General features: G+C 41.8%; 1 protein-coding gene across 1 annotated transcript; it reads left to right on the plus strand.

The window, feature by feature from the left end:
• Positions 1 to 102: 102 nt before the first annotated feature.
• Positions 103 to 15,909, plus strand: tfg (trafficking from ER to golgi regulator). Its single transcript, XM_084362707.1, has 8 exons — positions 103 to 244; positions 1,983 to 2,196; positions 2,428 to 2,511; positions 5,503 to 5,649; positions 7,419 to 7,586; positions 7,726 to 7,872; positions 14,435 to 14,527; positions 14,644 to 15,909. The coding sequence occupies exons 2-8, from the start codon at positions 2,013 to 2,015 to the stop codon at positions 15,042 to 15,044; spliced, it is 1,224 nt and encodes a 407-aa protein (XP_084218833.1). The 5' UTR covers positions 103 to 244; positions 1,983 to 2,012; the 3' UTR covers positions 15,045 to 15,909.
• The last annotated feature ends 176 nt before the right edge of the window (positions 15,910 to 16,085 follow it).

Raw genomic sequence — 16,085 nt, forward strand, 5'->3', positions numbered from 1 at the left:
GCTGTTGAGCTTGTCACAATTGATGCTTGATCATCAGTCTTTACAATTAGGTGAGTCGATCACGCACTTTGTCCCAGATGGTCTGCGGCTGCGCGCACGGAATGCCACGTACTGTTTGACGTTTACAGTTTGTAGGACACTTCCTGATGCTGGCACCCGGGCTCAGCTAGGCTAGCTAACATATTTAATTTTCACGGTTTGTGGAAACCTGTGAAACACAGCGTGGTCAAGTCGTCTGATTCAGGTAATAGATTGTCTTGTGTCTGGGGTCCAACTGTACTATAACGCAGTTTAAAGCAAGCAGCAGTTTCTATTTGAGCTGTATTTTGCTAGCTAGCAAGCTAAGTAGTTAGCCTGCTAGTTAGCAGCAAGCTAATGTTACGTTCGGTACGCAGGGAGCTAGACTACACTAGCTCGCCCAAACAGGTGTCGAGACTGATCAGTAGGAAGTTACCCAGTTTTGAATCGATTCTGATTTTTAGGAAAGCAAAGTTGATACATTACTGGGTGAAGAAAATGCTGGTTTACTTAGCTCTGAATGCCTGTTAAAGATAGCAATTCCAAGTTGCATATGAAATCGCTCTTAGCCGGCTGATGTCTATAAAGTGAAATTAAGGCTATTTTACTTCAACACATGACATTATACAAAGGGAGATTAACTATAATATTGTTTTTTACTCGCATAAATAGTTTATATTATCGTCATTGACATGACAATGATGAAAAGGCCTATCAAATGTTAACGATAGCAGTCACTAGATTGCTGTTCACGGGCCAATGACAGATGACTGTGCGATTGAGCCTCTTTAACTATTAGCTTTAGCCACACTTGTCATTTGACAATAGCATGTTAAACATTCAGTCCCGACGTCCCGGACGTTCATTTTGTGGAGCTAGTCTCAATAGAAATTAGTTTGTTGTCGTCCTCTTTTTAATATAGTGTTCACTGTGACGTTATGCTAAAGGTTAGCTACCACACAATCCCTAGCATCCAGCCAATTACTCATCTGGCTAGGGCAGTCAGAGCTGCAGCATTTGTGGAATTAAATCCACTGTTATATATTGACCAGCCATAAACATCAGCAGGTAATGTCATGGTTAATCCAACTAGTAACTACAGACACACGATCAGATCAATGAGAGAGCTTAACTGTTGATGCTAACTTATCTGAATGAATGAATGTAAGTTAGAGTTACATTGCAGATCTATGATTGCAAACCTGTGAGTTTAACCTGCCTAACACACACATGTTCACTTATATGATTCTGAAAGATCCAGTAAACTTGGTTGGATGCTTTGATTCTCTTATCTGAATCGTTGATATTTTGGGTCAAAGTCTAGAGAGGTTCTGTAATAGCATAGAAATGTTGCTGCCACCTCACTGGCTGATGTTTGACCTTTAGACTCAGTTCAAGAGAAGCTGTGTGATATTGTGAGATACTACATAGGCCTAGTCTTGATTGGATTTTCAAATTATAATCAGTATAAACCCTGCAGAGAGAGAGCCTCATTGTTAAAGGTTAAAGTAGACTGTTAGACCAAATCCTTAATAAAGAGAAGCTGTGTCCCTCTTGTTGTAATTATCATAATGCTTTTAGGGAAGACAATAAAGCTCTGTTACAGTATAAAGGAGCTGCTAATGAAACATAATCCCATTGTCCTTGTTAAAGTAATGACCAGATTTTTGTTGTAGATAGCAACTGTCACAGCAAACACTTCCCCTGACCTGTTAACCTACTTACACAGGCCCAGTCTTACCTGATGACCTTCTTAACCAATTTTATGGACGATAGCTTTTCTTCTGTATTTATCCATATATGATCACAGTTAGTCCAGTTCAGCTATTGCTAAGTTGTCATAGTTCAGGACTAAAATTCAAATGTGCCCTAATTTGCATTGAGAACAAGAGAAGGAGAGCTAGGACAACACACAGGCATGTTGTTCGGCTGGTTGTTTTTACAACTGCCTCTCCTCTGTTAAGTGGTGGGAGCAGAAGAGGTCGGACGGCACCATGAACGGCCAGCTGGACCTGAGCGGGAAGCTGATCATCAAAGCCCAGTTGGGCGACGACATCAGACGCATCCCTATCCATAACGAAGACATCACTTATGATGAGCTAGTGCTGATGATGCAGCGCGTCTTCAGGGGAAAGCTGCAGAGTAACGACGAGGTTACCATCAAATACAAGGATGAAGGTGAGTGAGGAACATAGGCTGTCGATCCTTATTGGTCTCGAGGGTAAGAGCATGAATGCTGATTAAAGATGTGTGATAGTGTGTAGTTTTTGACACTGGCTTTGTTGCTTAACCATGTACTTCCAAAAATGGAATAAAGGTGTTGTTTCTTTTGGTATCTTCACATTTGTCTTGTCATAGAGACAATTTCCCTCTCAGTGAATCATTGGTCTCTCTTTTCCCCTTTTCTAGATGATGACCTCATCACTATCTTTGACAGCTCCGACCTCTCCTTCGCCATCCAGTGCAGTAGAATACTCAAACTGACCTTGTTTGGTAAGATATTGAAGTCATTTCCTTTCTGTCGCCCCATCATAGACATACACTGACATGCAAGTGAATTTTGCCATAAGGAATTCAAAGTTCAAGCCTTTAGATGTCTTGTCTCAAATCATGTGATAGCATCATCATGGTAAACTGTAGGCCAAGATGCCTCACATCAGCTGTTACAGTAACCCGTCACTGGAGGGCAGTCCAGCTTATGTTTCACACAACACACCACAGCTCCTCTCTATGCAAATGAAAGTTGTGTGCACTCCCATCTGACCAGTTTGGGCCGGAATTTTTGTGTGTTTCTTAGCACTGATTCAGCACACAAACAAAGTGATAGACAGTGGATGGATGATTCATAAAAGTTGTTTGTGCAACTAATACTCGCTTCTAGTCTTAATCTTAGTTATGTGCCATCCCAGCTAAATCCATAGCCACTGAGTCATTGCAACTACGGGTGAAGGCCATAGAAGAATTAATAACAATTCACAACAACCAGTTAACCACACCCCAACATGTCAGGTTGAGGCCTGTTTTTTTCACATAGTAACAACACAGCCAGTTAACGTCGTGTAATATAACTGTAGCTTTATGGGTAAATGTATACAGCACTTTCCTGGTCTACTGACTACTCAAAGCTCTTTGCAGCACTTGTCGCAAGGTGTCGACCTGCTAATCAAGAGCGATACAGAGCTCCCTGTCCCCAGCACCCCATGTTATCTATCTTTCTTCTATTCTGAGCCATTCACACACACTCACACACTGATGGAACAGCAATTGGGAGCAATTTGCGGTGCATTATCTTCCCCCAAGAAAACTTTGTCATGCAGCCAAGAAATCAAACCACAGTCCTCCGATCAGTGGACAACCTGCTCTATCTCCTGAGCCACAGCCACCCCAAACAATAATTATATACAATGCACTACAATACACTCAACATAATTCATTTAAGCTTTTAGTGAATTTTGTCTGTTTTGTAAAAATGACTTAATGTATTTGAGGGCATGAAGGCAAACACACAAGTTAATGATGAACTGTATTCCATCCATCCTTTAGCTTTACCCACTTGTCATTTGAAGGCTCACAGGGGCTGGACTCATCTGACGTGCCAGCTGGGACACTTTTCTTTCAATCATGGCAAAACATACATACCCATATAAGGTCATACAAGGCTCATGATCAGAGTCTCCTGGCAGGCCATCTTTACATAGCATTTGTTTTTCAAATGTTCATAACTTATTCTAGTTCCAGTAAATGTTTACTCATTCAGCGCTGTGTCCCAGTGTTGTGCTTAGAATATTTTAAATTTGTTTGGGAGCTTTACTGCTTCCTGCCAGGAAATTAAGATTTAACATTATGGTGATATCTGCATAAATCTTCATAAAAGTCAATCTTTAAGATGTTGAGTCTACAGAAAATTGCTATCGGATGTAGAATAAATAAATAAATAAAAAATGACACAAAGCCATAGAACCATCTTGCATCTTTCAAATTTAATAATGTAATCTAGATTATAAACTCAAAATGGCTCACACAAAGTTAGAAATACAGTAACTAAGTCTCCTCTTAAAATCTGGAATGACAACATGATGTTGTTTCCTCTGCTCCGTCCTCTTGCTGCTATTATTAGCCAGGGAGTTGTAAGATGTGTCTCTTCATTTAAAAAAAAAAAAAAAGTTACTTCCTCTCTATCAAATCTGGCTCATGTTTGCGTGTCATGACCTCACGTGGAACTGATTTTTCTTAAACGTGTAGAGATTCAGAAAGAGCAGGAGTAGCTGGAGTCTGTGGCAGCCCGTCTCTCAGCGAAGAGCCTCATGACCCCGTGCTTCTCTGTTCAGCATTATCCACTCAAACAGAGAAAACGTTGTGAGAGAGAGGAATGTCCAGTGAATGCTACTCTCGCTGTTGTTGTTTGCGATGGAAATTTCCCCCCTCTACATGAATTATTAGTGGGGAAATGAGGGTTGAAAGAAGGTAGAGTGACCCGCGTGGTGCAGGTCACACAGGTTCAAGGGATGTGAAGAATTTTGTCCCGTGTTTCCTGCAGATTGGCAGCGTAATAATGGACCTGTTGGTTTGATTGATGATTTTATTTCATAAGTGAGCATGACCAACCAGTGTCCTTTCTCCCAGCATTTTCCAGCTCCATTGTTAGTTAAATACCTCTCTGGCAGGGTGTGATGATGAAGCTCTCTCTGTCAGCCTGGCTGCTATTGTGACTGTCTTTGTGGATTCAACCATGTGATAGATGATCTCTATAATCCCATGTATTCAGAGTGTGGAGCCAACACAACTGGGACAGATCATCATTCATACTGTACACATGCTTACTGTAGCTTTTACAGACCACTGAACTGCGGAGTTCATGTGTGTACTGTGTTTATTTTACGTTAGTAGATGTTGTTGTATAACCACGCATTTTGACATTTCACTTAACTGTTAATCATAATGTACCAGTTAAAAAACATCTAAGAATATAACCAACAACATTATACCTCCATGACATGCCTCTCAGTGGTAGCTGTATATCACCAGCTGATAGCCCCTTACAATCAAATCTATTTAATGTTCCTGCTCAATTGTTGTTTGGTTCACCATCTGCTGGCTACTGACACGTTTCTGCGCAGTCTGACCCAGATATTCCTGGGAGCTCATGGCTATAACTCAGCAACTCAGCAACTTGAACCAGCAGTTCAAGTTCAAGACAACATCGTCCCAAGTGGGAAATGATCTGAATTAATGAGATCCAGATTCAGTAATGTATAAAAAGCCCCCATTAATAAAGGTAAGGACCAGGGGATTGCTGTCTGTAAAAGCGATCAGGAGAACCGTTTTATCCATCACCCTTCTTGAAGTCTAACACACAAATGGAGTCGGCTGCGCAGAGTTGGAGAAATGTTTGACTTTGCTTAATCATACTCCCCAAACAAATAGCAGGGATTTGTTTTAATTTGCTCACATTTTCCCTCTCTCTTCATCTCTCATTATGTGCAGTGAATGGTCAGCCGCGGCCTTTGGAGTCGAGTCAGGTGAAGCATCTGCGCAGGGAGCTCATTGAGCTCAGGAACAAAGTCAACAACCTGCTGGACAGCCTTGAACCCCCCACAGAGCCTGGTCTGGCTGCTACTGCACCGGACAGTGGTAAGCACCCGCATACACATTCATGTTGGCTGCTGTAGGCCAAAAAATTAGTTGATATTAGCTTATTGCAATTATGTTTGTATCAGGATATACACCGATCAGCCTCAACATTAAACCCACTGACAGCTCCCAAAACATTGTCGCAAACCAAGTACACCTCCTCAAGGCAACAGCACTCCCAGATGGCACACCTGTCACCTGGTGTGGCTGATAAGTGTATTTTAATCAACATTAGGTTGGGACTAGCGATTATTTTCATTGTCATTTAATCTGCTAATTATTTTCACAGTTAATTTATTAATCGTATAGTTTATAGAATGTCAGATGTCATCTCAGTTTCCTGGAACCCAACTTGACATCTTTACATCGCATCTTGTGTCCAACCAACAGTCCAAAACCTCAAAACTCTTCATTTATAAATGATGAGCAGCAAATCCTTACATTTAAGAGGATGGAATCAGTAAATATTTGATGGTTTTACTTGAAAACGAATGAAACAATGAATCAGTTATCAAAATAGTTAGTTTAATCAACTAATTATTGCAGCTCTAGGTAACATGTTACATGAAATTGCAGTACAGAAATGCCAAACTAAGTTTTAATTCATTTTGAAAACAGTGTCACCATTACGTAGTTCGCCTACTGGAGAGCACTGACATGTTGAATTTTATTTTTTTTCCCAGCTGAAAAATGTCCTGCTTAATATGTTGGTCACACTTCTTAAAATAAAAAACAGCAAACCTAAGGGATCTGTATCAAGTTTGTTTATTTATGTTTTGGGCTCATGTAAAAACAAACAAACAACTAATTGCTATTATTACTATTACTTAGCCAATATACTGTTGTCAGAATTGTTCACCTGTCAAATATCATTGTCAGTATTAGCCACAAAAATCCAGCATCTGTGAGACCATAGGTAATGGCACATGTACACACATATAAACACAGTCCAGACAGTTTTATTTCTCTTTTGGTTTCTTTTTTTTTTGTGTGTCTTAGATCTCTTAATCCCACTGATGGGAGTCACGCGCCCTTGTTAACAAATAACACTTGTTCACATTCCACATGCTCACTGCCCGAACAGTAAGATGTATAACCCACAGAGACACTGGCACCAGACTGAGACAGTTTATAAGGTTCAGTTATTGTTGGAATAATTGGAATAAAACTTTTTTCACCTTGAGGTTTGTCTGGAATTGTACACTACATTTGTAGCTTCAATGTGCTTCATGTACTGCCTGCATACTGGTTCTGTCCAGTTAGCTTGTGGTCACTAACACCCAAACACATACGCACACACGCCCTTCCCTTGTCATCATAACTGTGACCGAAGACTTAATGTGACGAACACGTGTGGTCGTTTAACAATATGGTAGTAGGCGTTTATATTAGAACTGACTGCTGACTGACTGTTCGGCTGTTTGTAACTCACTGAGAGTAAACAAGAACATATTTATATGTGATTTGGCTGGAATTAAGGAGCATAATAAACAGGGGTGATCTGTATTTTGCAATCTGGCACTATGCTGAGACAAACAAGGGGATTTGTTCTTCTGAGTCAGATAATCAAGTTCTTTTATGAGGCTTGGACAGTGTTTGCGAAGAACACTCAATCCTCCTTCTGCTACATGTTTGTGTTGATGGTGTAATAATAAATCTTTTGTTTTGTGGTCAACACAAACAAGAGCAAAATGTTGCATACAGTCACTGCATTATTGCCACACTTTGTCTTTCCTGGTTCTTAAACGTTTCTGCTTTGGTGTTTCTAGAATCAGTGGATGGACGAGAAGGCAAAGTGGTGGCAGCAGACCCCACAGTGAAACAGGCCACTCCAGTCAGTGCAGCCAGCATGTCAGCCTTCGACCCGTTAAAAAACCAAGACGAGGTCAGCAAGAACGTCATCTCCGCTTTTGGCCTGAGCGAGGACCAGGCCCCAGGTATAACACACTGTCCAACTGCAAAAAGCAGAAAATGCTATTTATTTTTTTAAGCATTTGATTTTTTTCAGCACATAGTTATCATATAAAGAATACATGTCTCCTTCACATGTCTGCCCCCCCCCTTCCACCTGCGTAGCTCCCCCTGCAGTTGCACCAGAGGAGCGCTCAGGAACCCCTGACAGCATTGCCTCCTCCTCGTCTGCAGCACCTCAGCCAGCAGTGCCCCCCCAACCACAGGCTCCATATCCTGGAGTACAGCAGGGACCCCCAGCTGGCATGGATGGTGAGACACTTGCATCCCCATGAAAACACAAATTCCCTTATGCCATATTTAACATATAATTGGTGAACACACACTTAGTCTGAGGCAGGTAGGGTCTGTGTTTGTTAGAATGCACAACAGGGTTAATCCAAATGATCACAGGGGGCTGGAGACCCTGCAGTAAGGGCGGTTTAAGCAATTACACTTGCTTTTATAGTGGTGCTGTTATACGGGGTATTTTTCAGGAATTACCACCAACGAAGCCTCATAAAAATGTCACCCCCTGTTGAGCGAGTTTTAATGTGTTTCCCTGAACTACCGATCCTAGCTCTTTTGTAGAGTAGCACTGCCTGGGATCTTACTGACTCCCCTGGTGAGTTGTAGCTGGCATGGTAGTTAATCTTTTAAACATTCTGCGTTAGTAGTATTAGCAAACCCCCACCCAGAACGATATGCAACTCCCCTCTCAAGTTCTTGCCATAATTCATATGTTAGTCAGTGTTGTAATATTTCTTTAATTTGAAGATTTGTGTTGAATAGATTTAAATGTACTCCAACTGAACTTTGTTATCAAAGTCAAACAAAAGAAAAAATCTTGAAAAAGCAGCACCAGATAATCTGTGCAGGGGTCCTGGGGCTCTTGTGTCCTGTGTAAACATCCCGCCTAGTCGACTTACACACACTGTACCACCGTGAAAGCTAATATAAACTTACTGAATCATAAACACTTCAAACTGAAGTTTTTATTATTTCTATTATGTTGTTTATATGAGTTCAGTCTTGTTTCAGCTCAGGTCATGCACATACGGGGCAGTACTTGCCTGTTGGGCAGAACTACGCCCTTTTCTTCATAACGGAGACTAAAAGAGTAAATCTGCAGCCACTGCCACAGTCTGTGCAGTCCTGCTGTATGTAAGGTGTAATTTCATGCCACGCTTGTCTGAGTCTATTCTATATAATGTGATATAGTACATGTATGACGGACTGGGATCAAAGAATGCACCGGAAAAATACTCACTTCCATTTTTTTGTGAGCTGTGTTGGTTAAATTCCACTTACCTTTTTTTATTTTGTATTGGATTACAGACAATATCACTTTTTTCCTGCCAGCTATTAAATGAGGTGATCTATAATGCAGTGGAAGATTATTATTAAGTAAAGCAAACTGAAATCTGATCCATGCTGCTTTTGAAGCAGCAGCTTTCAAAGAAAGAAAAATGAACTTAGAGTCTTACTGCAGTGGAGTCTTAATCAACACTGTGTAAACAAGAGTATCCAGGGAATTAGAGTTTATCTCATGCAGCAAAGACCTTATCACAGCTCTCCCCTGTGTGAGATCTTTAACATGCATATGTTGGACCCAGACCCAAGGCCTAGATAAAGATAAATTAACTAAGCATTGGGCAGGATGTTGGCAAAACAACAAGACTTATGTTGCTCAGTTTTCTCAGTGGACTACCGCTCTGTGATCCAGCTCAGGGGAAAAAATGATCTTCTGTGCCAATCTCGCACGTCCATTTCTTTTATCCAAGCATCTCACTTGACATTTGGGAATTCTCTGGCTTTTGTTGTGTAGAAAGGCCCAGGCAGGTGCAGCCACTGAGGTGCATATCATATTGTTTGTTAAATTGCTGTTAGTGGATTGGATTGTTTTCAGCCTGTGGTTTGGCCCAGCTGAAGGAGGAGACCACTGGAGCAAAAGAGATGACTTTTTTTTTTCTTTGCACCCTGTGAGAGCAGTAACACTGCTGACTCCTAACCACACCTGCAACACTGAAGATCAACACACATGTGGTATGACTACTTCCATTTAACTGGTGGTTTGTGGTTTGGCCTGGACTTACTGGGCCTCTCCAAAGGCTTCTAAAAGAGTTCAGTTTATCCAGAGAGAAACTTATTCAGTCACTGGGTTAGCCAGCAACACGCCATGTTGCACACAAACAGCCAGCTCAACTGCAAGCTGTTCATATTGCTTTTTCTTTCTTCAATAACAAAACAGTTTGGAAGAATAACAGCTTTTCTTGTCTAATAAGTCACATATTCTTGCTGATTTGATGTTTGACTCTGACTGTTTTCTAGGCATAAATAGATGTGATAATGGAGGGATGCTATCATGGAGTCTAAGCTCTGCACGGGTACACAAATTAGCATTATTCCAAGCTAATTGAAAGGAATGAAATGCCATGTTTTTGTTCATTATCACCCTTGCTCTGTGATGGTTGTTACAAAGTTCTCATTTGGAGAAAATAGGTCACACAGAATTACAAGTTGGTGCCAGGCAAACCTAAATTTATCATCATAATAACCAATAAACTACTGTACCTGACACACCTCACACCACTCAGAGTCTCTGAGTCAGTTGTTGTGTCTTAACACAATGCGATGCAATCAAGAGTGTGTGAAAACTTCTTAGCAAGCGGTCAGTGAAGTTGAAATTTAAAAAAAAGTAAAAAAAGATACAATTCCAGGAGTCAATGTCAAGTGTTGCCTTCTCACAGTTATTATTAAAGTCACATTATATCGATTTTAGCTTTTAAAATCAAAATGTTTGAACCGGGACCTTCAGTATTTGGATCAAGTAGCTCAGAACAAATGTGTTTAAGATTACTACAGCTGTTATTTCAGTGTGTCAAGTACATATTAAATCAACCTTTATGTAAATATATTAAGTATCAGACTCTGAGGAGATATCCAGTGTTAAAGAACTCGGATTGGGACCAAAAAACTTGACTGGGTCGATAAAAGATTGAAACATTCAGCAACTCCAAGTGGTAGTATTACGGACGCAGGCAAACCTACTGAAAAAAAAGAAGAGATCAGTAAAGTATTGTCATTATACAAATTGGGAGCTTTTTCCTTGGTACCGTCTTGTACCCTTGCAGCAGGTTGTTAGATACATCTCCAACCCCAACGTGGCAACAGTTCATCCTCTCCTTGCTGCAGATGGTTGGCACACGACGACATTAAATTAAATCCTGCCAAGCCTCTCCTCACTGCTCACTCTTTGTCCTCATATAATTCCTGTCTCTGGTTGCAGACTGTTTATCAGTATGACAACCTCAAGGCAAAACAGAGCAGCCGCAAAAATCTGTTAAAGGTAATACATCGGTTTGGATGCCAACTGAGCACGTGTGGCCGTTTTAAAGGCAGCCTCAAGCTCCCTTTTAATGAAAGCTTGGGTTACTTGGTAACATAAGAATGCTGCTAACAAGATCCATAAGATTTCAACCTGTTGTCCGTCAAGATGCTGAGAGACCCTTGGCAGTAATTTACATCTGTGCAAGAAAGAAACTGTAAACACATGTAGCAGCGGCTCAAACATTAGCGTGAGGCCCTTTATCAGATGGGCAGATGTGTGTTTGGTGTGAAATGTTTATTTAAAAATAGAACCTGTTCTCATGACTACTTCTTCAGGCATGTTTAGGGGTCAGCAGAATTACAGCCAACTGCATCTTTGTTCCAGTGAACATAATTTTTCCCAACTTGGGGCTTTTCTTTCTCCTGAAGTAAAGCAGCTCTGTGTTCAGTGAGCCCCTTGTCGTTGCTTTGTCCTGTGAGCGCTCAGCAGGCTCATAGTTGACCTCTTGGCTCCACTGGAGCAAAATGGACTCCCCAGGGCCAAAGGGGTCTGACAGCCACGCATCCTTCCATCGCTCTTACATAACACTCGTGATGGATTACAGTCTGAGGAGAATAGGAGAAGAAGCCAATTTAACACACATGCCTTCACACAATAAAGACCATGGTGTTCATGTAAAAGGTGCTGTCAGAGAGATAACAGATGGTTGCCACATCACGTCAAAGCTTATAAAAAGTGGTACACTGTTTCAAGCTGAATATTTAGTTGTCAAGTGTCTTCCAGATCAATGCAAAGCAATACAACTTGTTTTCTGCTAATGATTGAGCCTCAGCTGCTTGAACACAATATTTGTTACAAGAGAGAGAGTTATTTCTAGTGCTTTTCACAATGTATTGTAAGTATTCTTAAGGGCTTTTACACGTATATTCTCTGTAAGAGTTGACCCTTGGGTAACGAGCCCCTTCTCACACACAAATTGTTAACCCAGGGTTAACCTAAGCCCAGGGCTTTACAGTTCACACTGAACTTCCAGCACACAGCTTGTGTAAGTTGCAACACAGAATAACCCATATTTTACTCTCACCCTGTTTCACACTGGCACAATCTAGCCCTGTGTTTAGTCTGTTTTCTCAGATAACCACACAAGCTCAGGGCTAACACTGCTCCCGAGCAGGGCCAGAAAGTCACGGTTAGCCCACTTTGAATGTGTCAGTGTGAACGCTTTCTTAGTCTGCCGCTATCAGCCCCTTTAATTTGGGATTAAGAAGGTTCCAAGAATGCTTTTAGCTTTGCAGTGTGAAAAAGCCCTTTTCACACACATTGTTAACCTAGGGTTGACCTAAGTCTAGGGTTATCCAATTCACACTGTACTTCAGCTAGCCCTGAATTAAATGTCCGTAGCAACACGTGAATAATGTTAGATTCTAGAATGACATGTGAGTACTCTATTTATTTTAGCTCCATTTCACACTGGCACATTTAAGACAGTTGTTTAGTTGATTTTCAGGGAGTAATCCTAAAACCTTGTTTGCCCCAGACTAAGAAAGATTTGAAACTGGCACAGTCATGGCATATTCTAAAGTCAGCTAACCCCGACTTTATCCTGGGGCCTGTTGGGATAGCCCCGAATTGGTGGGGTTATTCCCTAAAAATCCACAAAACACAGGGCTAAAAGGTGCCAGTAGCATCATTCTAGTATGTAAACATTGGCTGTATGTTCCAGCAAACATTTAACTGAGTGCAAGTAGAAGTGCAGCGTAAATCGTATAATCGCCCTGGGTTAAAAATGGGTGTGTGGAAATGTTAGCCCATAGTCAACTCTTAGACCATGTCTTAGAAGAAGGGCATCTCACACTGCATATTCTTAGCTAGTCTGAGTCCATTGAGGTTCTCGGTCAGTACGAACAGGACTCCTTTCAGCTTTTATCTTATTTTGACCTTTAAAAAATTGTAATGCGTCACAGTATCAGCCCTCTTACAGAGTGGAAAATCAGCACCAGTTTTACCAGTATTTAAACCAGTGAACCTACTTTCATTCTTCCTTCTCTCTTTTCTTAACTTCATATGCCGTCACCCCAATTTATATGGCAGCAAGGAGAGGAGTTGGGCCTCGTTAAGGGAGAACACTAGCTCGCCAAATTTTTGCATGTTTGCTGAACATTCAGGCATTCACTGGAAAACTTGATGAGCAAATGTAAAATAACAAGGAAAATAAGGATGTGCATGACTTCACTGTCGAGCATAATATTACTGATTACTCATCGTGTTGCTCAAAAGTTGTTAGTGAGTGTAACATAATGTTCCAGGCTTTCAGAAGCATTTAAAGAATTACTATTTAAGGCACATCATTGAGATGACTGGAGTTGTGGACATGAGACCATCCTCCACATGTGCACGTATGCAGTGTGGACTGGTGAAGTCATGGGTTATAAAAGTAGAGCAGGAAGTTGCTGTCTGCGAACAGACATGTCTAGTGGACAATTTCTTGTCCTGATGCACCAAGTTTGCCTGAGTCATTCACTCCAGTGTGCACGTAATATTTTTAACAAACACATATGTCAGCCTCAGTTTTGTGTTTGTTAATGTCTGCTCGGGCACCTGCACGCTGCTCTCCAGCTCAAAGCCAGTTCTTACTGTAAAGTGCTGTAGACAGATACCTGTGGGCAGCACCGGCTTTTAGCAACAAATACTTGTATCAAAGTGGTTGCAGCTGTTTGCACTGAAGCCGTGTGTGATTCTGTCCAGATGCACAGGTGTTTCTGTGAAGATACAGAGACCCCTTATACACTTATTTACTTCATGCATCATGGATAGCTATCATATATAAAACATTGAATTCCAGCCATACGTTAAAATGCAATGTTGTAAAAAGTACCCCTACTTGAGTAAAATAAAGATAATGTGTTAAAATGTGTTTTTGTTAACAATGAAAGTCACTCATATGAATAGTACTTGACCTAACATCTCACTTATACTTTTGTTACTGAAGTACATTTAAAAGTAAATTACACATATATATCTACATGTATATATAAACTGTATATTATGGGTTAACAGATTATCTGACAGGTTGCTTATCAGATCCAATATTCAGCAAAAAATGTGCAACTTTGCATCTGATGCAGCATGTAATCTTCACAGTAACTGTAACTTAAGTGATCAAATAAATGTAGAGGAGTAAAAAGTACCAAATGCATCTTTCTAAGACATGTACACTTTACTTCCCCACACTGTAAGTACAGTGTAAGTATATGTGTGTAACTGTGAGTGGTCTTTCGAAGGAGAGCTGATGTACTAAATCACGGGGCGCGTCAGTTGCTTACTAGAGCATGTGCCCCATGTACAAAAGCTGTATGCACCCAGGTTTGATGCCAAACTGTGGCACCTGCATCTGCATCCAGATACGAAAGTATAAATGGGCCCACAGATGTAATGGATAGTGGCCCACATTATGTTATTTTTGTGGTTCTTGTGTACTGATGATTCTTGTTCCTGTCTCTTCAGGTCAGGTGTACCAGTACCAGGCTCCAGGTGGATACCCGCCTCAGCAACCAGGCGCTCCCCCACAGCAGCAGCAGTACGGTATGCAGTATGCTGGTAAGAGTAAAAATAGTTAGGGTTTTAAAAAGAAAAAAGGTAGCTGCTGCCGCTCTTTCCCCTCTGTAGAATGAATTAAAGACACTACCTCCCTCCCTTCCTCCTTCTCTCTGCAGGATACAGCACTCAGCCTGGAGCCCCTCAGCCTGGCCCACCTCAGCCGCAGCAGCAGCAGTTTCAGAACTACGCGCCTCCCGCCTCCCAGGCTCCGGCTCCCGGTCCGACTCCAGCTCCGGGCTTCCAGGGTGGCCAGCAGCAGCCCCATCCATCTCAGGGAGCCCAGCAGTACCCACCAGGAACCTTCCCTCCCCAAAACTATACCTCCCAGGCCTCGCAGCCTGCCAACTACAGCATGCCGCCCAGCTCCCAGCCCGGCTCAGGGTACCAACCCCGCCCCGGATACACCCCACCTCCAGGCACCACCGCCACCCCTCCACCAGGCGCTGCTAACCCTTATGCCCGCAACCGCCCTCCTTATGGCCAGGGCTACACTCAGCCAGGCCCTGGATACCGGTAAAAGAGGATAGCGGATGTTACTGATCCTCACACACCCATCAAACCCCCTACTCTATATGTGGCTCCAACTGTTTGGCGTGGGTGCAGGAAATATGATCTACTGCTCTGCATCCCCTCCTCCCCCTCTCGTACCAATATCAAGTCCAAATATGAAACAAGCAACTCCCCCAGTCTGATGGTTAGTGTTTGTATGCTGTCTCTCCAACATACCGCTCTGTTTTGGCCCCGGTGTGTGTTCCTTGTGTTATTTTCCCCTCTTCTCCTGTCACAGCCACATCTGTCGGCTCTGCCCTCTCGTGTCTGTCATGGTAAAAATGTAACCAGTCTGTATGTTCACACCTGGAAGACCAAAACAGGCTGGTGCACAAACTGTTCTTTTGATGGTAACGCTTCATTTCGCGAGTGAGATCCGCATCAACATTCTGCATTTGTGTCTCGCACGTCAATGACAAGCATCTCAGCCGGTTGTGTTGAGTTTACAGTGTATAGATGCATTTATAAGACACTATCTAAATGAAAAGTTACCCGTCCGTCGTTTGTTTTGTCTGTTTTTTTGTTTGATTGTTTTTTCTTTATTTGATCAATTTCACCACCATGTCGGTATTAATGATGTGTCAATGAAACTGCCCCATGTTGGGAACACTAGCTAAGTGATGGCTTATGGGAGGTGTAGTTCCCATGAAGGAAGGCTTTGTTTGTTTAGCTCGTTATATCACCTCCAAGTAAAGCTTGCTTATTCCTCTTTCTCTTTATCTTATCACTGGTTTTTACTAATAAATCAAATTCCACCTTCAAGTGAGATTAGTTGTTTATGTATAAACTGTAACATTTTTTTTTTCTTGAACCTAATAAATGATTGAGACCCAGCTGGAGTCCTTTTTTATCTTTCAATATTGTGTTTCTCTTGGCCCAGTGTTGTCTTGCTGTGTTCTCTCATTCTCTCTGTCTGTGGTTTCTGAGTTCATGTCTCTGTTAAGTTTGGCTTCTCTCTTCCTCCGCTCCTCCACCCAGATTTGGAAAACTGTGGTAATGCTGGTAGTCC

Source organism: Pagrus pagrus, assembly GCF_965226575.1.
Source record: "Pagrus pagrus genome assembly, chromosome: 9".
Lineage (NCBI taxonomy): Eukaryota > Metazoa > Chordata > Actinopteri > Spariformes > Sparidae > Pagrus > Pagrus pagrus.